At 47.6% G+C, this 22318-nt stretch overlaps 1 protein-coding gene across 1 annotated transcript in view; it reads right to left on the bottom strand.

The window, feature by feature from the left end:
- The window catches only part of LOC144157759 (uncharacterized), a 31636-nt gene extending 27351 nt beyond the window's left edge, over window positions 1-4285 (bottom strand). Inside the window, exon 1 of the mRNA XM_077688527.1 lies at window positions 4082-4285. Within this exon, the coding sequence (XP_077544653.1) occupies window positions 4082-4132 (51 nt within the window). The 5' untranslated portion in view covers window positions 4133-4285. The remainder of the gene's footprint in view (window positions 1-4081) is intronic.
- Between the last annotated feature and the right edge of the window lie 18033 nt (window positions 4286-22318).

Below are 22318 nucleotides of genomic sequence, written 5' to 3'. Positions count from 1 at the left end.
GTAGTCCAGATGGTACAACAAAAAAAAAAACGAAATTAACTTCCCTTCAGGTGACAACCCAGGTATTGTGCAAGACGTAGAGGTGCTAAGTCAGATTTGAAGCAGCGATCACAGGATGGTTAGATAGAAGCTAAGCCTGAATCATAAAAAAGAAAGGAGAAAGCTCGTGAAAACTAAAGTACCCCGCATGGTGTCAGTCAGGGGCAGATTGCAGGAGTTTAAAATAACTCTTCAAAACAATTTCGCACTTCTACACTCTTATCCAAAAGGGACGAAAAAAGGACTAACTGCAGCCGTTGGTCATCGCCAGCGACCATTGCTCCTCAAGAGGAGTAACTATGGGAGCGTGCGCGCCGTGTGCATAGCTCGCGGAGTAAATGCTCGTCCCCGCCGATTTAGAGAGCAACGGGACGACGAAAAGCCAAGCAGTTACTCCCCGCATAATGGCATCGCTGCATTGCGATCTGCCACATATGTGTGTTCAGTTCCGTAATTTGCAAACAAACGTAGCTGCCAACACAGAATTGTTTATATAGTGCTATAGGAACAAATTTCCGTTTAAAAATTAGAGCCCTTCCACTCTGTGGAGAAGGATGACCTGTAAAGCTGGCCGCAGTCCACAGAGTGCACAAAACGACACACGCGTATAGTATTTTGATTTGGAGCATATTTCCTTGCTAATAAGCTGAATGAATCTCTGACGGATCACTGTGTAAGGCCGGGTTCAGACTTGCCGCTACAGCCGTAATAACTTTAAAGAATGACGTTATTTCAAGTAACAGCCTACCGAAATGCATTATATGAAATTTTTGTGGGTTCGTAAATTATGACACTGGTTTAGCGTCGGTAATCTGAACAGAGCATAACCCACCAACCCAATCCGCTCTACCGCTAAGGACTCCGGACAGGTCCCATTTGGTTGTTTAACGTTTGCGTTTAAATCTCGCACCAGCACAAATGACATGCCGTCCATCAGTACGGTCATGAAACCTGTAGCTGCTCGTGCACGCCTCTCCTTTTCACTCCCACTATTATCCACTTCAAACCTGCACGCGCATAAACCGGCAACCGGTCATGTGTGCGTGCTTAGAAGTAACTGACGCTGTCTAAAATATCCCTTGAATGCCTTATGAAGAAGCGATATTGGCTCACGCCGTCGTTCCAAGCGGGCAAATTTCTGTTCATCCGGGAAGTATTGGCCGCTACTCCACGAGCTGAACTTGCGGGTGTAATGGTGGTTCCAGCAGCTTTCCGTTGCTTTTGCACCCATTCGCGGATGTGTTCGGGACAACGCATTGATTCTTGCCCTTCTTTTTTCACACGAACGGCATGCATCCGCCGCACAACGATTTTAAACCTGGAAGCCCTTGAGCTCTACCCTCGTGTACTAGCATGTGGCTATCCGTTTTCCTTCCCCCTCATATGCATCTTACTGTGTGTGTAAGATATCTTTAACACATCAACCGACACCGGAACCACTAGACTGAGGAGGACAGCCGACTAACCACATTAACCAATGTAATTTCGACATCTAAGTACCAGCACAACCGGCATTTCATCGGTAGCAGCATGAAGCCTAGCTTTGCGCGCACGCTACCCTTTTTGTACCCGCAAACCGTGCACGCATAAACTGCCAACGGTGATGGGGCATATTTAGGCGTGAAAGACACCGGTGAAAAGTCGCTCCAAAGGCTTTCCAACCCAAAAAAGAAATATAGGCTCAAGCCAGCGTTCGAACTGGGAAAGTTTCTCTTCTTGCGCGAGAGATTCGCAGCTGCTTCGCGAAGTGAATTTGAGTTGAAACGGCGATGGCGGGTGGCGGTCGTGTTATGTGGAGCCATTTGGCAGCCGTTACCTGGGCTTTAGTGGAGCGGCATCTGTTTGTGTCTGCGTAACGGAGTGAGCGAACTCAGCAGCGACGAAAGAAAGAAAACGGAGAGGAGCATCTTGCAAAGGGTGAAGTGGAGTATGACACGTGCGGCTGCGGTTTCATCTCTCTCACTGCCTTTCTCTCTCACATGTTTCATGCGTCGCCACCAAGAAGCGCCCTCCCAAGAACGAACGCCTCGCCAACTGACCTCTATATGTTCCTGTCCTGTGCAGCGTGAGTCCAATCTTTGCCTTCGAATCTTTTTAGGTCACCTCTCCATCGAGTTAATGACCTTCCCCTTCTTCCAGACCCGTCTCTTCTTACTCAATCTTTTATCCCCGTGGTCCACGAATTGTTAGTTGGTCTCACTACACGGCCACTCTAAGTCCATAAATGCTTCTAAATTTAAACTGCGATATCTTTTTTTCGAGTTTGCCTCCTGATCCAGGTTGTTTATTTTGCTGTCCCAAAGCGTCACACCAATCATTCATCGTTCCATGGCCCGTTGAGGCGACATAGGTTTGCTTCCCACTTGTGCAGTAACACACCAAGTTTCGGCTGCACATGTCACTACGAACAGAACGTATTGCCCACGGGTACTAGTTAAAAAAGTGTCCTTAGTGCAGCCAGTTCTTACCGTTTATGTGATTGCGAAAGCCGTGGTACGACACGATCACCAAAGGGCCAAATTCACCACCAAATTCACTCTTGTAGCTCTATTCATTTTTCTCATAATGATCATCATCGCTAAGAAAATCACCTTGTCACAGTTCATTGCGGAGCGCAGTTTAGTCTCAAATGACTCCTTGTGTCCCGTGCTCCATCTGTAGACAATTCGGGGTTCAGAATTTTTAACTCCTTTTCACAAATGGTTTGCTAAACTTGTATGTTGCTCTGCTCACTCCATTGTTAGCGATCTGTGCTGTCAATACAACCATTTATGGGCTTTGAGCTCAGAAATAGCACATCCTCCTCAGCTATTTTCACAACTCGTTTCTGAATTTGTGTACTCCTCGCCGAACCCTTGGCGATCAGTACTGTAACTAAGGCCATTTACATGCTTTTAGCTCAGCAATAGCACATCTGCTAAGCTATTTTCACACATGGTTTCTGAAATAGTGTACTCCTCACGCCGCCCTTCGCAATAAGTACTTTAAGAGTATCTAATAAACAATTTAGCAGTTCAAACAGTTCCATCTAATAAATATCTAGGCATTCTATTTCACTTTGATCTAACCTGAAATAGACACGTATAGTACATTGCCGCGAAAGCATTAGGAAACTTCGTCTTCTTACGCGCCTCTTGAAACTTTCGAACAAAGACACCAAGATTCATGCATTTAATATGATAATCAGACCAACCCTAGAATATGCTTCCATAGTATGGCACCCTTACACAGCAATACTTACTGATATGTCGAATCTGTTCAAAACAAAGCCACGGGGTGTATTTTGTCATGTTACTCTCGCTATAAATTGTGTCTGCTTCATTAAGGTTTGTTAATATCTCTCAGCACGTGCCTTGCCAAGAAATTATTTCCATTTATCCTTCTACAAATTATATCACAGTGGCTCGCTGTTACGCCGTATGTTTAATAAATAACTACGACTATTTACTTGTTCTTCGCTCAGGAATAGCACATCCTGCTCACCTATTCTCACACCTACTTTCTGCGTTTGTGTACCCCTCAAGCCACCCTTCGCGATCAGTACTGTAACTGCGACATTAAGCCGTTTTTAGCTCTTTACCTCATAAACAGCAGAACCTGCTCAGATACCCCTTGAGACTAAATTCTGCTTCATTTTTATGTGCTGCCCTACGATCTAGGTTGTCATACTGGCGTGTAATTTTTGCTTTGAAGAGTACTAGTGAATTTATTTGCCGACAAAAAATTACTGAACTAATAAGGGTACCAATCAGAATTTTTACGAAATATTTGCGCTGGTGGGCGTTTTCTGTCAAAATTTGAACCAGACCTTTTTCTTCCCTCTTTGAGCCCTGTAGTACACACATTGGTTTTCTATGAATAAAACATTTCGCTCTTCCCGAGAAACGTAGCTGATGCCTCCACAAAACACAAGATGTGCAACGTAGTGGATAGTTAAGAAGAAACACTCGTGTCTCGTTTCTCTTCCTTTTGGAGGGAGAGGGTGAAATGGGCAGACGGCTCAGCGGTCGACCCCCCGAGAGTCCAAAGCAGCGATGCTTACCATGGAAACCTGAAACCCAGCCGTGTGCTTGTAGATGTTGGGTGGCGCCATCTTGCACAATGGTTGGTCGTGGTTCTTCAAGGTGTAGTGGCCGCGGAGCACGAATATGTCTGGCTTGTAGTCCCTTCACCACAACATGCCGAGGCCAGCAAGTGTAAACTACCGAACTCAAGAGCGAAGAAACGGCGAGCTTGAAAAAAATTCCCCGCGTATCTGCTCCTTTCGTTGCAAATGTCGTCAAAGACGATAGCCTTTGTAGACATTTGCCAAGGAAATGCCCCCTTTTGCTTTCCCCCTCATCTCTTATGCTGTTCCTGTACCGTCGCGCTTATCGCAAGGTAAACACACTAAAGGTCTGCACAAGGCGATTTGAATTTACTGCATTCCACTGCTGCAGGCCTGGTTCCTCTATGGCAGCGCTGCAGTACGGCGGAGACGCGCGTGAATCGAGGCTGCCGACTTGAATGTTTATAGAACCGAGTGGCGGTGCTCCACGTGCTTTGCAAGCAGAACGCGGAACCTAGCTAGTGGAACGTTTTGTTGCTGTTGCAGCGTGATTTTTTGTATGACGCCAGGAGGTGGAGCGAGCAACAACAGGCGGAGGTTTTCTGCAGTAGATGTAAAATATCACTTGCTATCAAAAAACCAAGCATCCATGGATGTTTTAATGAAAGAACACTGCAAATATCCCTTGTGTCCTAATTCCTGTCATATTTACGTAATGTCTTGTTCTTGTTCAACATTGTTGACCGGTGTGAATATATAAACCGGGCTTAGACGTTTACATTTGGTTGTGAGCATATAAGACTATTGCGCAATATCTACTTTACTTTGGCCGGGTGGCTGAATAAAGTCACAGACCGACAGACAGGCAGACAGACAGACCAAAATTTCTTCGTTTAAGTAGCCCAAGAAAGACTATCATATTTAATAAAAGATGGACTGCAGGCAGCTGGTGGTGAAACAAGTCAAGTAAAGAATTTGGCTTGCGGTTACTACACTTCATAACGCGAAATGGTGCACAGAGCGAACTAGTCTTATGGGTGACGGCGCGCACCTGTCTGGTCTCACGGTGTGATTGCCGCATCAGCGAACGCACGAATGCGTATGATACACTCTGGCGTTGTCTCATATAGCACGTCGTCACGAAGGCCCATGTCTCCAGCTTTTCGCCGTGCTTTAATCCTCCAGTTTCCTACTCATTCTACCTGCGGTGACCCCTTCGTTTTTTTCAGTTATCGCGTATGGCGTCGCCGTTTAGGAGAATGTCTCGCTTCATCTTGGCGTACCACTCTCCATCTCGCACTTTCGCTATTCTTTATTCCTCAGCTTTCATGCTCGTTCTATCTCGTCTGTCTTCGGTGGCCCCTTCATTCGGTCGGTTACAACGAGTGTCGACAGAGCCGCGCAACCACAGGAGCGGCTACTAAAGTGCTGCGCAAGAAACCAAGCGTACTCTGCACGGGCATCTTTAGTAACTATGATGATGATAAATGGCGACGTCACGCACCCAAACCACAACCTTACACTGTTAGCGATTAGGCAAGTAATTTAAATCAGCGACGGGAGTGGGTCTAGTACACTGAAACTGAAAGATTGGTCAAGATGCCCCCTGGTTGGACTCTTTCTGACCACCTCGTAGGAATTCGGGGCTTGCTGAGCACGAGGGCGAGCTTTTCTTTTGAAACAAGGTTTATTTATTAGATCATGGTCGACCAGCTTAGTCGACCACTTGCATTTATGTATGTATGCATGTATGTATGTATGTATGTATGTATGTATGTATGTATGTATGTATGTATGTATGTATGTATGTATGTATGTATGTATGTATGTATGTATGTATGTATGTATGTATGTATGTATGTATGTATGTATGTATGTATGTATGTATGTATGTATGTATGTATGTATGTATGTATGTACGTATGTATGTATGTATGCATGTATGTATGTATGCATGTATGTATGTATGCATGTATGTATGTATATATGTATGTATGCATGCATGTATGTATGCATCTATGTATGCATATATGTATGTATGTATGCATGTATTTATGTATGTTTGTATGTAATATTGTATGTATGTATGTATGTATGCATGCATGCATGTATGTATGTATGTATGTATGTATGTATGTATGTATGTATGTATGTATGTATGTATGTATGTATGTATGTGCAGGGTGCTACAATATCTTTTATAAAGTCATCCTCACCAAAACGCGACACCATTTGCGCTCAATCTTAGAAAGGGATGAAATTTTGCGGCCACATTGTTTAACCCTAATAACAATGTGGGCACTTAGCTGCTTCTCTAGAAAAAATAATGTTTTGCCTGTGAGAAAATGGCCTCCATCCTTGCGGTTTTGGGACATAGCCGGTACTGCGGTGGCACTACCTGTATGTAGAATAAAATGGGTGGAGACGCCAAATACGACTGCACATCACAGACCGTCGCTGTTTAGGGTGAGCTTAAATAGTTCCATTAGATTTGATACTTATCAGAAATATATTTTCGCGTAATTTATCGCTGCCAATATCAAATAATGGGTGGATGGTTTTTGGCGTGCTTTGAATCTTCTGCGACTGGTTTGCAGATTAGCGAGCTGTCGAAAATAAAGCCTGCGATTCTTTGGTCACGCTCGTGGGCGTGGTATTTTACTTTTACTATTGTCGGCGTGCGTGTATATACTGGGCACGTGCGGTGGCGAGATCACTTATTGCCGACGAACAGGCTGCCTTTCGCTGTTCAGTGAAAGATCTCATGATGCCATGGCACAAGCACTGACATGGGCGTAAAGACTAAAAGAAGACCACGAACAAACTATGTAGAACAGGTCGCGAGCCTGTGTTGGGAAAGCTGGGTAACCTGGCACAATAGACGAGAGGTGATGCGAAGAAACGTATCCGGAGAAAAGGTGAACCTTTAAAATATTTTATTGTCATTCAAATGAACTCGTAGGAATTTATTGTGACCATCTTAAACAAGCGAAGAAAGACGTCTTTTATCTTCTTCCGCCTCATTGGCTCCCTCCTACCGTGAACGGTCAGCGTGCCTTTCTTTCTACATACAAGAGGTGGCGCCACTGTTCAAAGTTGGTCATAAATATCCAAACTCGCCGCCATTTCGTCATCGTCGAAAATCATTTTTTTCAATATACCAAGAAAGATCAGTCACTGTTCTCCTCGTCGAACAAATATACCAGAAAGCGAGAACTCCGTGTGAGGAATGAGCACAGACGGAGCGACAGTTTGATGAGAAAAATTTTAAAGACGGTATTTGTATGGACGGAACACCCTGTAGGCATGGGTGTAATATGCGTATGTAGTGTACATATAGCAATATGTATGCAAGACGGTTTTTATGGTTAGCAACGAGAGGCCCATTAAAGTAATGTAGAAAGGAGAGCCAGCAGTCCTCTGAAAAAGGCCAGCAGATACATAAGAGAACAATTTGGTTTTAACTACAATTGCTGACGTTACATTGTTTGGACCCCCGCTCACAGTCTGGAGACTACTGTTAACCAGCTGGCTCACAGTGCTGACAGGGAGTGCATCTCCAACCCTCCCAGGGCTACCGTCTCTGTCTCAGCTCATGAACAGCCTGCTCTTCCGCAAACGGAATCATCTCTTCCTATTTGGCTGAAGCGATTTCGGAAGTACAAGATGATGAGTAGGAAGTGGCTTATTGGCGAATCACCACCAGGGCTCATTTCGTCTCTACACTGCCTCAACAGAGAGGGAGAAATCTTTGCGAATATTGGCTCCGCTAATTTAGGTCATACTCGAAATATCAATCATATATGGGCTAATCCCCATTTTGACCCTCCCCCTAAATTTTATCAAAACGTTTAAAAATACATTTCGAAACCACATTTCAAAAACAATATCTCAACCTGGTAATGCCAGGGGACCATGCTCAGCCGCGCCTCTGTTAAAACTGTGCTAGCTTTTACGGCGAAGCACTACATGCCTAACCCCCTTCCCCGTTTTTATTCCGGTGAAGCCGATTGACTCGGCGGCGCTCCGCGCTCTTGCTCGCCACCGGCAACCGCTATTTCACAATGGTTATCACAGAAGTTATTCCCTCCCCGCCCCTCCCCCCCCGATGCCTTTTTCACAAGTTGCGCAGTCGGCTGACAACGGCTTTAACGTCGTTATCAGATAATTGCGGAGAATCAAGAAAAGCGCGAAAGGTTGTAAAAACGCCCGAAAATGGCCGCCACTACCGCCGCCACCGGGAATATAGCAGCCGCCGTTGCCGCCTCCAATTCCACCTCGCGTACCTGGTCTTTGCCGGTTGAAAGCAACTTCCCCAGTTAGAACGCTGGCGTGAACAAATAATTCTTGTTTAGCTTGAAAGCCATTTCGTGCGACGTTGTCACGTCGGCGAACCTCGTTGACGAGCTGGTCCAAATCCTTGTGGCGGAACAATAATAATAAATCTTAGTCTGGTCTCATATAAAATCTTTCTCTCTCTATTGGCCAGTTTATTTTACGCCTATTTAGGTGTCTATCCCCCGTAGCCGACTTACGCGTGCACGGGTTGGGGGTGCAGGAGGGGGCAGGGACGCACACCAGAGCTTAAGGCCACTACCGATGACCCTTGGTGTGGTGGGAGATATAAACGTGGCAGTCTTATGACTCAATGCACTTAGTCAGCTGTCCTCTTCAATCGAGCGGTTTGGGTCTGGGTTGGTGTGTTCACATACAATGAGATGCCTTTGATTGCGCAGAGAAGGGGACACCCACGTGTGTGTCCACTAGTATATGGGTCTAAGTACTCTGTGTTGACTCGCTATGGGATGAACAGATGTCGCTCGCTTGGATGAAGAAGAGCGGACACTTAAGCGTCAATGCGAACAGAAGCGTGAAAGGGCGAGAAAACCAAGGAAAGCCGCTGCCGACCCAGCTGCAACCTTAAGTTTCAGTGGGTCGTGTAGTTGCTAATCCCTCCGGGATGAATAGTAACTAGCGGGCTTGCAGGGACGACGTGGGCCAATATCACTCATTCAGCTTACAGGGCTTTCAGAGCGACATCTGCGACAGTATCTTTCACATCTAAGCCCCCGCTCATGACCCGTGGCCGGTTTGTGCGTGCGCGGGTTGGGAGTGGAGGGAGGGGGGTTGACACGCGCAGCTAAAGATTTCATACCCTTACTGATGAAATCTCGGTTTTTTTGCGTAGGGTTTAAACGTGGCCATCAAACTGCCAATGCGACTGGTCCGGTGTCCTCAGTGGTAGAGTGGATTGGGTTGGGTTATTACACAAACATTAAGATGACTACGACGCGAGAGGGAGACAGCTATGAGTTTGTCTGATAAAGCCTGTGTTCATCGAAACTTCATTCTGGTAATTGTGTAGGAATTATGCTCTTTCGTAAATTACAGAAAAATGTGTTTTGCTTCGTGCCCCCGGTCGAGGATGAGCAGCTTCGCAGGTCATTCGTTTCCACAGAATGGATCGACACTAATTTTATGGTGCTCTTTAGCTACAAAACTACAAAGCGGTTGGCGACCTTGCCTGGTGGATGATTTAGTAGAACCAGAACTACACCGTAAAGAAATCAATTTACACGACCCCAAACTGTAGCTGAAGCGCGGTATTTTTTGCGCTTCGACAGCCTGATGTGTATGTGTGGTGTGCCTGCGTGAGCGCGCGTACCCGAATGTGCGTGCACGTGCTTGCGTGCGAATAATCGCCTGTGTGCTTGTGGCCGTGTGGGTGCGTGTGTGCACGTGTGCGTGCGCGTGTGCGTGTTTGTGCTCATATGTGCAGATGGTCTTGTATGCATGCGTGTTGGTGCAAGCGTCTGTGCGTGAGTGCGTCTGTGGCTAATCCTGTGCGTGTGTGTAGTTGTCTGTGCTTGTGCGCATGCGTGGGTGTGTGCATGTGCGTTTACGCGTGCACCTGCACGTGGGTGTGACTGCGTATAGTGTGTGTTTGTTTCATAGTATGCGTGTGGGTTCTTACGGACAACACACGGTCTTAATCAGCAAATACTGCGACATGGAGAACTTGCCTTAGCACGGTGGAAATATATTGATTCCATTGATTGCTGATTGGAGAGAATCCCAAGGCGATGTATGCGCCCTTGTCGTTAGTCTTATCGGCCTGAGCTTGCAGCAGAACGCGCAGTTTCTGGAACGAGGAATGTTACACCATTAAGAAAAGACTCTGGACGAGGCGTAGCATGCAAAGCGCTTTTTGCGCACTACGCAAACGCAAGTATAATATCAACCTTTGAAAATGTAATATATTGTTGCATGTTTTGCTAATGGTGAAACGCATGCCCTGTTTCACTCCCAGCGCTGATTTCCATTATTGTGCAGACTCTGTTGCATAACCCAGGTGCTCTAAGAAGAGGGACCGCTTACCTTAACTGTTTCGGGGTATCATGGCAACCATTTCTTGAGCGACAATGAAGAGGATCGGTCGACTTGCTTTCAAATTTCTATTGCATACACCGGCCGTTATAAAGAAACTCGGTTGTTTGTCTGGTCGCGAAAGCAGTCTTTAAATCAAGGCACACCGAGGACACCCTAAATGATTCCGAGCGAGTGGATAATTTTTAAATATTGGAATTCTTCAGAAGATACTGGAGCTTTCGTTGTTTCATTACTTGCTGAAATTTGCCCAGACGATGCGGCCAGATTCACCACTTCATTTTTGTCCTTCCCTCTAGTTACGTTTGCGGCATTATTTTTTCTATGCTTTTGTCCTTCCTTGGTTTTAATGATGGTCTAAAAATTTATTACACAAAAAATCATGGGCTCTGCTTTAAAAAGTCGTGCTTCGAAATCTGCACACCGTGCAAACAGTGTGAAAAGCAGAGGGAAAAGACAATCACCTCGTACTCTGTGGCTGGAGGGCCCTCGTTTTATCGCCCGCTCTCTCCCACTATGCTGATGGTGCCCTTACGTTTTTTATTCTTGTGAAGGCTTTCTAGGCGCAATCGTCTTTTTAACATATATTTCAACAGCACCGTAATGAAGTTGCACTTCGCTTCTTGTTGTTTTCGCTTAAACTGAAAGATCAACAAGAAAACATTTTGCTGTCAACATTATAGAATTCGCGGCGCAGTATTGCCAGCACTCAGGGACTGACAGGGCCGGCTCATGCCGGCACGGCCCGAAAAAAATTTGCTTCAAGCCCGAGCCCGGGCCGGACCAGAGAAACTGAGTACTACCCCACCCTAACCCAGCCCGTGAGTGCACTATGCCAGACTATTTAGCTACGCCACTGCACCCAACATTGTCAGCGCTCTGGTCTTACGGTGTGCCATTTTTTCGTGTGCTGTTTCGTCACCGTGCTCTTCTTTCGCGTGCGGATATGTCGTTGTGCTCTTCTGTCACTGTGCTTTTCTGTCGCGAGCGCTTCTGACGCTGTGCTCTTCTGACGCTGTGCTCTTCTGACGCTATGCTCTTCTCTCGCGTGCTGTCATGTCGCGTGCTCCTTTGATGACGTGCTGTAATGTCGGTGCTCTTCTCTGCCGCGTGCCCTTTCGTTACGTGCTGTTTTGTCGGTATACCGTCTCTACATGTTTTTTTAAGGAGTGACTCTCAATATGTGACAACGTAATTATGTTAAACATAAAACTTTATTTGATTTGATGAATGTACGTATCTTGCTTAGGGATGACCCCAGTGAATGCTCAAAAGAAAGAACGTTCCCTCTAAACTTTTAATAAATATGTGAACAAAATTTTATTGCCTTACATTTCGGTGCCACGTAATATTTAGAACCTCGACAAGGAAGTTTTGTGGCTAAAGGCTTCTTTTGTAATCTCTAGTGTGGTAGCATGCTTACGGCACTAATTCGCCCTCTTACCTTCATCGTGGCAACTGCTGCCGTCACGTCTGACTCGGACTGTTCATACGGCGAGATGTCGATCATCGCGTAGTGGAAGATGCGGTCACTCCACCTCTTCTGGATTAGTTCGGCTACTTGGTTTCCGGCCATGAGATCTTCCAGTTTCTTGTAGTGTCTAGAAAAGAACACCTTTTAGACCCTTGGCACAGTCATTCCAGAGTTTGTGCCCGCAGATATTAAGGCCTTACTTTTCAACAAGACAGTTATGCCTTGCACTTAAAGCGGATAACTGATGTTTTGGGAAACAAGTAACAACATTAACTTTTCTTTCAGCTAACTGACATAGCAAAGCGTTGGCATTCCATAAAACATTACGCGTTTTCCCAGCGAACTGACTTAGCAAAGCGTTGAGGTTCCATAAAATCTACTTAATATTCGCATTATCCGTACAAGAATTCGCCTGACTGAACAAGCGATATTTCATGTAAGCTCTGCGCGAAAAGTAGTGCAATATCATTGGTATGTCCACGTCGACAGAATTTGTAGCTATTTACCGCTCAGGAATGGCTGATATAAGGCATAAAATACTGGGAATCAACAATAATGACGACCTTTTCATTTCACTCGAATGAGTGAGACCACGTTTTAGCAAAAGCTGCATGAAAGCCGGGAGCTTGACAGATGCACTTGGTCCTTTCTACAACGTACACTATCAGCAGGCAAACCTAAAGGGATGAAACAGTATAAAGTGACCAATGTGTTATGTAAAGTGGCGATTGTCAAAAGCATGATAGAGATGAATCAAATATTGGCAACACGTATCACAATTTTTGCGTTGAGCATTTTCTTTTCTTGCTACACGCAATGTACAGGACATTAGATGTTCGGAACGAGCAGCTTTGTGGAGTTTTTATGTAGGTGAGAGGGCGAAGGTATTTAAGAAAATTGAGGGAATGCAGCAAGAAAGGAATGAACGAAGGAAGGAAGGAAAGAAAGAAAGAAAAAAGAAGGAAGAAAGGAAGGATGGAAGGGAGCAAGGAAGGGAGGGAGGGAGGAAGGGAGGGAGTGAGGGAAAGAAAAAGGAGGGAAGCAAGGAAGGAAGGAGTAAACAAAAATGAAGGAAGCAAGAAAAGAACAAAGGAAAGAAGCAAACAGGCAGGGAGGACGGAAGGCAAGATGGAAGGAACAAAGAAGGAAGACACTAGTCATGACAGAAAGGACGAACAGCAGGAGAGAAGGCGGGAAAAAGGAAAGAATGCAGGAAGAAAGGAAGGAAGGAAACAATGAACGAAGGCAGGCAAGAAAGAAAGAAGGAAAGAAGAATGGAAGGAAATAAAAAAGAGAGACCCTGTTATGCAAATGTTTTACACCCGTTCCAGCATGCTCAGGTGTCACGCGGCTTGTGCTTCTACACCTTCAACGTTTTTAATTCATAGTTTTATGAATCTTGTTCAGTTGCCCATTGCCCCTCAATGCTCCGGATTCCGGCCGAATCCCCCAAGTGTGTGCCAAGAAAAAAGGAACGACAGCTTTTGTTCTACACTGCTCTATGACACCGTTTGTAGAGCATTGTGCTGCTGCTGTGCCACCTGCGATTTATATAACCATCACATCAAACATGCGTTTTAATGACCATATAGCAGCAAAAAGTTTCCTTGCTGGATTAGTACAGCACTCAACTACAACAACGGCGGTTTTTCGCAGAATGCAGCACTTAGGGCTATCGCGTTAAAGCGCGTATTCGCTGCACTCACAGGAAATCGAAGGATAGGGCAAACTGGTCTTTCGTTTGCTTCCGGGCGTGTCTAATGAAGTGATCGCAGTCTTTTTCGTAAGGGCCGTCGAATGGGTTGCGGCCATCCTTGTACAGCGAGTCCAAGATGGTCATGTCGCACATGCCCTCGTACGGAAATTGAAGCGACTCGTCGAAGCCCGTCCCGTACACGCATATCACCGCCTCTTTGTCGAAGTGAAAGTCTGGAACAAAAAAGAGCCGGCCGCCCGTCAATCCCGCGAAAGTTTGATCGTATGAACACTGCAGCGGTCTTTTTAGGACCCTTTTTGTTGCTGATGCACATTACAGACGTTCCTAATTGTGTTCTCTTTTAACCTTTAAATGGAAGAGTGAATTTCAATATTCAATTTTTGTGTTATAAATTATTTAATTATAAAAGGATTCGGTTGACTTCTTTCCTAAATAGGTATGACCTAAAACGTATCTTCGGTGCCGTAATTGCAATTACAACTCAACCCCCATAAATTTGGTTTAGGCATTCTTTGTCTTCAAACGCGTTTATGTATCTTAGAGCACTGCACGGGCCTGATTTTAAGGCTCGCGCCCGGCCCGAGTCCGCTTCGCGAAGCCCGAGCCCAACCCGGGCCCGTAACACCTAGCCAGAGCCCGGTCCGGGTCCGGGCATTCATAAGTGAGCCTGGCCTGAGCCCGGCCCGGTAATTTATTTTTTTGGCCTAGGAATGGCCTGCACGTGTGTGACCAGGCCCGATCTTTGACGCTGAAGCAAGTTTGTTTATTATATTCCGGGCGATCAGACGGAGCATCTAGTCTGTACAAGCACGTCATAAACTGAAACGCAACAAATAAGGGTTTAAAAGTGCACGTAGTTTAGCTTTCACCGTCCGCAGTTCACGCCATATCGGCGTAATAATAGCTCGTATTCTTGCACGAGAGACATTATCACCATTGATTACCAGACTCTTGGCAACTTCACGTGGTTGTCTACGCCACAAGTTGGTATTGCTGAAATTTCTTGATCCGCGTTTGAATCAGCGAGTATGTACGCACATTGAAATACATCACCTGCAGTGGTTGTTAAGCGGTGGTGTTTCTCTGGCACGCGAGTTTGATTCCCGGCCACGGCAGCCGCATTTTGTTTGGTGCGACATCTAAAACACACGTGCACATACATAGACATAGGTTCAAAGCTCCAGGATATCGGAATTAATTCATTCCCCTACTGGGCATTCCTTGTAATCGTATCTTTGGTATGTTATACACCAAAATACAAAATCTTGATGCAGTACAAGAAATGTCATTAAAATTGCAGTATAGTGACCATCAGACCTAGCAAAACACGTTTTTAAAACAATGCATACAAATAACAGCAAGAAGCGCGTAACAATAAACCAAGAATATTCATTTTGATGCTCGTTTCTACACTTCACGTCTGACCTATTAACGGCCATGCCTATGAATTCAAGCCCGAGCCCGGCCCGGGCCCGCGGCATTGAGACCAGGCCCGGCCCGGCCCGCGGGCCGGGTCGCGCTTGGGCTTTCGGGCCGGCCCGGGCCCGTGCAGTGATGTATCTTAGCGATACACCTTTACACTCAGCGGGCTGTTGTAACCACCTTTGGACTAAAATTTCTGACAAACCTATTGGCCTAAATACGTTGAGTTTTTTAATATTGCCACTAATCGGGCCCATCATTCGCGAAGTAACTTTTTTCAGTGACCATTTCGCTCTAATAGCATCCTTACAAATGCCAGTTTAATCAAAGCTTTGGACGTACGTGACATTCCAAACCCTTGTGGTCACAGTCACTCTTACTCTTGAATTCGCTAACCATCGCGCAGATCACTTTATTCCCTGTAATTTTTGGCATCTAGGTTGTATTACAACCATGGAAGCCAATCTCTGAAATTAAATGACTTCGTTCCTCCTTCCACAAGGACCGTCGTGGCCCAACTATGCCACATAAGAGCTCAGCTACCCTGAGGCTGTGCTCCACTGTTCTTTTTACGGTATTTATATGAATTTCAATAGATCGTAAGCGCAATCAGGTTCGGTGAAAGTCTCGATGGTGGGATCAGGTACGAAAACGTGGTGGAAATTGGTGTACTGAGGTAGCACTCGATAAACACAGAAAGAGATCGTTGGGGGACGCATTTGTCTGCAGTGGACACAACAAGAATGATGATGATGATGAATTGTCTCCTGCGGTTGAGGGTGCCTCTTTATGTGTGGGCATGCCCATATGTACGTGCGTTTTTATGTTTGTCTGCCTCTGCATGTCTGTCTGTCTGGCCCTAGATATAAGAATTTCGAGCGAAGCTTTTAGATTCAGAACGATTCCTAAATACGAAATCTTGTTAACCCTCCATGGCAGCCAACATTGTTCAGAAAACAAAACAGGAGACATAAATCAGACACAACATAAATAAATAATTAATACTAGCAGTGATTGTGTATGTACAACGAGATGTTAGGACAATGTTTTTTGACAGTTAATAAAAATTGCGTTGAAACAATATTAAAACTACAAAAGACAAAGCCTCTAGCTCGTGACTGGAGCGTAGTCTTGCGTAGTCTTGCTACAGTGACTTGCCGCGTAGTCTTGATACAGTGACTTTCCGCGGTGACCAGTGATTGACACAAAATGGCGGTGTGAACGTATGTGTGTCTCCACCCTTGCGGTGGACGCGCGTGACTTGAGGCACTCTACCAAAGAAGGTAGAGAGTGATCATGCGGTTTTGAAAAATGCTGATGGGCCGAGAGCAGAGATGTAGGCAGAGATAGCATCGTGACTGGAAGAAACTTGGATCGAACGGGCGGGGAAAGCGGGAGTTCAGTCATCCCCGTGGGGTTGCTTCGTATGTGTGTTTGCGCTCGTGAGCCGCTCGACGGGAGCTTCAAGTGCTTGGTACGCCTGCCACATGACCTTCGACTTCTTAGGTTGAGGTGGTGGTGTACATCTACCGCATGGGGCCGTCGCAGGTTAACTCCCGATCAACAGAAGAACATTTTCACCACTGGACAAAAGCCTCACTAAAGAAGAAGAGCACATTCTCAGGAGATTACAGACAGACACATTACCCACACTGGCTAGACTACACTGCTGGTACCCCACGTTATATTCACGTTCTTGCCCGCACTGCCGGTAGAGAGCGGACGCGTGCCACACACTGTGGGCATGCCAGTACATACCAACAGTACACCCATTCACAAACACGTCAAGGGAGCATTGGGAGGTCACCCTGCTTAGCGATGGCCCTGCCTGCCAGCGATGGCTGGTAGAGAGATCCATAGCGGCGATGGAGGCCAGTGGAATTCCCGAATCGGGATAACCACCTTCGTTCCTCCCTCTTTTTTCTTTTCTTTTGAATAAAGATATTTTCAATCAATTAACTCGTGATCACGAGAACCCACCTGCTTGCATGCGTCTGTTCAACAAGTGGTGTGGGACGCCTACAGGGCTTTGCCCATCAAGCAGCGTCAAACGGGGGTTAAGAATAGGGAAGGTCGGTAGGAGGTGGCGAGTGGAGTAAAATATGGGGAAAATACCGGTTTATCTGTCCCAGGGTCAGTCGATAAATCGGACATATATATATATGTATATATATATATATGTATATATATATATAAATATATATATATATATTTATATATATATATATATATATATATATATATATATATATATATATATATATATATATATAGAGAGAGAGAGAGAGAGAGAGAGAGAGCGCGAATCAGAATAGGAAATGAGGGGCTCGTAGAAATAACACAGAAATAAGGGTTGGCAGTCAAGAAAACCTCGGAAAGCAAAGGGGAGGTTGTGGTAGGTCACTGAAAGAGATGACGATATATATATATATATATATATATGTATATATATATATATATATATATATATATATATATATATATTGTCACGAAGACAAGGACGATGCAGTTGTGTTGAATGAGAAACACGTCTATTGGAGCGAACTTGTGCTCCCCTAACAACTCAAAAGAATACAGAGGCGGCGAAGCAGCGGTCAACAAAGTGACTTGCACAGGCGAGTGTCGTCGAATCGAATGCCCCGGCGTCCGCACTGCAGGCTTTTTATCTTTTGGCGCGCGTGGTTCTCGAAACGTCGATTCGCATCGAGAACATAGTATATCCAAGAAGATTATTCTGGGCTGTTCACGTTAGATCGGAATGCTCTCTTTATCACAACAGATAACACATGCGGCACAGAAAGAAAGAATGGAACACGCGCTTCCCTTGGCGCAGAGATAACACAGACCGGCGCAGCCGGGCGGTAAAAGCAAAACACAAATAAACAAACCCAATGTATGGTTCGCGGCATTACCCCCCCCCCCCTCTAAGAGTGCATCGACCCGATGCTAACATAAGCGACAGTCCGAACAAATGAAAATAAAAGTTCGTCATCGTCCGTAGAAACGTTTTAAGCGAACCACGTGGACGACTTCAGGCCGCGTGCGTCGTCGTGATGTGCCGGAGTCACCATCGGGGATCACTTCGTAGGTAAGTTGGCCAACACGTCGTAGAATCTGGTAGGGTCCGAAATACCGTCGCAGGAGCTTCTCACTGAGTCCGCGTCGTCGGATGGGAGTCCAAACCCACACACGATCCCCTGGTTGGTACTCGGCGTCTCGGCGTCGGAGGTTGTAGCGGCCCGCATCCACCAGCTGCTGGTCCGTTATACGAACTCGAGCGAGCTGGCGGGCCTCCTCCGCACGTTGAAGATATCCGTGGACGTCGGCGTTGAGGTCGTCGTCTTCTACGTGCGGAAGCATGGCGTCGAGCATCGTAGTCGGCCTTCTACCGTAGACAAGCTCGAACGGCGCCAGCTGTGTCGTCTCCTGGATAGCCGTGTTGTACGCAAACGTGACATACGGGAGCACTTCGTCCCAAGTCTTATGTTCAACGTCAACGTACATTGACAGCATATCTGCTATTGTCTTGTTCAGACGTTCTGTTAGTCCGTTCGTTTGGGGGTGGTACGCCGTCGTTCTTCGGTGATCCGTGTTGCTGTAGCGTAATACTCCTTGCATCAGCTCCGCAGTTAATGCCGTTCCGCGGTCTGTGATTAGGACTTCCGGGGCTCCATGTCGCAGCACAACTTATCTTATAAAGAACTTCGCCACTTCTTGTGCAGTCCCCCTCGGAAGAGCGGCGGTCTCTGCGTAGCGCGTCATGTAGTCTGTCGCTACGACAATCCACTTGTTCTGTGATCGTGACATAGGGAACGGGCCTAAAAGGTCCATTCCAATCTGTTGAAATGGTCTCGATGAAGTCAAGCGGGTCTTGTCGGCGGCGTTTTTCGTCGCTGGCATTCACGGCAGCTCCGGACGTAGTGGGTGACGTCAGAGGTAAGGCCGGGCCAGTAGTACCTCGCCTTGATTTTTCCAATAGTGCGGGCTGTGCCCAGATGTCCGGAAGACGAGTCGTCGTGGCACGCTTCCAAAATTTCGTCACGAAGGTCCGCGGGGATGACGAGTAGGTAATTCGCTCTTGTTCCGGGGCTGAAATTCTTCACAAGGATGGAGTTTCTCAGGCTGAATGCTGGTAAGCTGCGTTTGAAGGTCCTAGGAACGGCAACGTTGCATCCCTCGAGGTACTCGATTATGACGCGTAAGTCAGGGTCGGCACGCTGCTGGGCGGCTAGGTCGCTCTCCGTCACGATCCCGAAGAACGCGCTGTCTTCATCAGAGTCTTGTGGTGGTGGGTCGACGGGGGCGCGGGACAGGCAGTCGGCGTCGGAGTGTTTCCTGCCGGATTTATAAACGACTGTAACGTCGAACTCCTGCAGGCGCAAGCTCCACCGCCCAAGACGGCCAGAGGGGTCCTTCAAATTGGCGAGCCAACACAGCGCATGATGGTCTGTTACAACCTTGAATGGCCTTCCATAAACGTATGGGCGAAATTTTGAAATCGCCCATATATTAGCCAGGCACTCTTTCTCAGAGGCAGAATAGTTTTTCTCCTCCTTCGACAGACCACGGCTAGCATAGGCGATTACCCTTTCGCAGCCGCTTTGCTTTTGGACAAGGACGGCACCCAAGCCTATATCACTGGCGTCCGTATGCATTTCCGTTTCGGCATTTCCGTCGAAATGAGCGAGCACGGGCGGGCTTTGCAGGCGTTTTTGCAGCTCGCCGAATGCTTTTTCTTGGTCGTTTTCCCAGCTGAAAGGGGTGCCATCTTTCGTCAAGCGCGTGAGTGGCTCTGCAATGCGTGCGAAGTTTGCGACGAAGCGCCGGTAGTATGCGCACAGCCCGAGAAATCTCCGCACGCCCTTCTTGTCTTTCGGCCTTGGGAAGTTCGCAATGGCTGAAGTTTTTGCCGGGTCAGGTAGGACTCCCGCGGCGTTGACGACGTGGCCCAAGAACTTGAGTTCCCCGTATGCGAAACGGCACTTTTCAGGCTTCAGCGTCAACCCCGACGTACGAATGGCCTCGAGTACAGACTCCAACCTTGCAAGGTGTTCGTCGAAAGTCCGGGCGAATACCACTACGTCGTCGAGGTACACGAGGCAAGTGTGCCACTTCAGGCCAGCTAGCACAGTGTCCATGACTCTCTGAAACGTCGCTGGTGCTGTGCACAGCCCAAACGGCATCACCTTGAACTCGTATAGGCCGTCTGGGGTTATAAATGCAGTCTTCTCTCGGTCTCTCTCGTCCACTTCAATTTGCCAGTAGCCGGTCTTCAGGTCCATCGATGAGAAGTACTTCACGTGGTAGAGGTGGTCGAGGGCGTCGTCGATTCGGGGGAGGGGGTACACGTCCTTTTTCGTGATTTTGTTCAGTCGCCGGTAGTCAACGCAAAACCTTAATGTGCCGTCTTTTTTCTTTACGAGTACGACGGGCGCAGCCCAGGGGCTTTTCGATGGCTGTATAATGTCATCGCTCAGCATGTCGTCGACTTGAGTCCGGATGGCTTCCCGTTCGTGTGAAGAGACGCGGTACGGTTACTGTCGGGTAGGTCGGGCTCCATCTTCGGTTATTATTCGGTGCTTCGCTAGAGGGGTCTGACGTAGTTTTGCGCTCGACGAAAAACATTCGCTATAGCGACGCAGCAAAGCCAATAATTTTTTCCGTTGTTCTTGCGGTAGCGCCGGATTCACGTCGAATGGCTGCGGGAGCTTGAATGTTTGTACGGGTGTGCGTTCAAAGTCGGCGACTGCGATCACATCACTTGCTTCTTGCGTTTCTTCGAGGAATGCAATTGCAGCTCCCTTGTTTAAATGCTGGTACTCTTCGGTGAAATTAGTGTCCAAAACGTGAGATTGGCGTTGCTTAAAGTGCGCAATGCCTCTTGCGACGGTGACACCGCGGTCGAGAAGCAACCTTCGATCACTCTCTACGATAGCGTCGATGTCAGAAGCAGCATCCTCACAGTAGACGGCGATCATCAAGCTTGCGCGGGGTGGCAGGGTGATGTGATCGTCGGCGGTCCTGACAGCAGCACGGTGATCGGGGTTCGGCTGCGGCGTCGTGGAGTGATTGGAGGAAAATGTTGTCGACTTGGTCTGCAGATCAATTATTGCGCCGTTGTCCGTCAAAAAGTCCATTCCGAGAATCACGTCGCGGGCGCAGTTAGGCAGAACGACGAACGCCGCAGGGTACGTTGTGCCGTCTATGGTGACGCGCGATGTGCACGTTCCACTTGGCGTCACGAGGTGGCCTCCTGCTGTGCGTATGTGCGGACCGTCCCATCTGGTCATAACTTTCTTCAGTTTAGACGCAAATGGTCCGCTCATTACCGAATAGTCAGCTCCCGTGTCTACGAGGGCGACTACGTCAAAGCCGTCGATGGACACCTTGACGTCAGATGCAGTCGTCCTCGAGTTCCGGGTTCGTCGGGGCGTCGTATCTCTGCTTGTACGTGTTGATGGTCGGGCACTGTGCATCGTCGTTGTCGTCGTCTTCTCAACGGACGTCTCGGTCAGGTCGAGTACGCGTCGCGCCGTGTAGCTGTCGTCGTGTACGGGAGTCTCGTCAGGGTTAGGTCGGGTCGTCGGGTTGAGGGCATGTCGTGAATCACTGTCTTCAGCGCGTCCTTGCGTCGTTGGAGGGTTTCTAGTTTTTCGCTGTAGAGCAACTTCACCTCCAGAAGTTGCCGCCTTTAGTTTCCCCCGCGTGGGCTGGGGGACCTTCCACGGGCGAAGTCAGCGTTGCTACGGCGGTTCGGCGATTGGTAGGGGTAGGGCGACGGCGAACGGTTGAAACGCGCTGGGCCACGGCTGGTTTCAGATAGATACTCGTCGATCTCACGTGGCCGTTTGCCAGGGAGAGGGCGAGGTGCGTCGACGGAGAAACCACGCAGTCCGAGTCTCTTGTATGGGCAGCGACGGTAAATGTGGTCGGCCTCTCCGCAGTGGTAGCACAGAGGACGGTTATCGGGAGTTCGCCATACGTCCGTCTTCCTCGGCGTCTGGTTTCGGGCTACCGGGGGTCGGGCGGGTGACAGTGGGCGGCGGTACGGCGGGGCCTCTTGACGGCGTGTTGGAGCAGGGCGGGGTCGACGAACAGCCGCGGAGTATGTCATAGCTTGTGGCTCTCGGGGTACCTCGGATGGCGTTGAAGTTCCAAACGCTTGTTGCACTTCTTCTCTAATCACGTCGGTGAGGGAAGCGACTTGGGGCTGCGGCGGCGTTGGGAGAAG

This window comes from Haemaphysalis longicornis, unplaced genomic scaffold (genome assembly GCF_048455015.1).
Source record: "Haemaphysalis longicornis isolate Haplotype H1 unplaced genomic scaffold, Haemaphysalis longicornis Haplotype H1 scaffold_10, whole genome shotgun sequence".
NCBI classification, from domain to species: domain Eukaryota; kingdom Metazoa; phylum Arthropoda; class Arachnida; order Ixodida; family Ixodidae; genus Haemaphysalis; species Haemaphysalis longicornis.
Note: the sequence above shows the minus strand (reverse complement) of the source record. Positions and strands in the feature narration are given on the sequence as shown.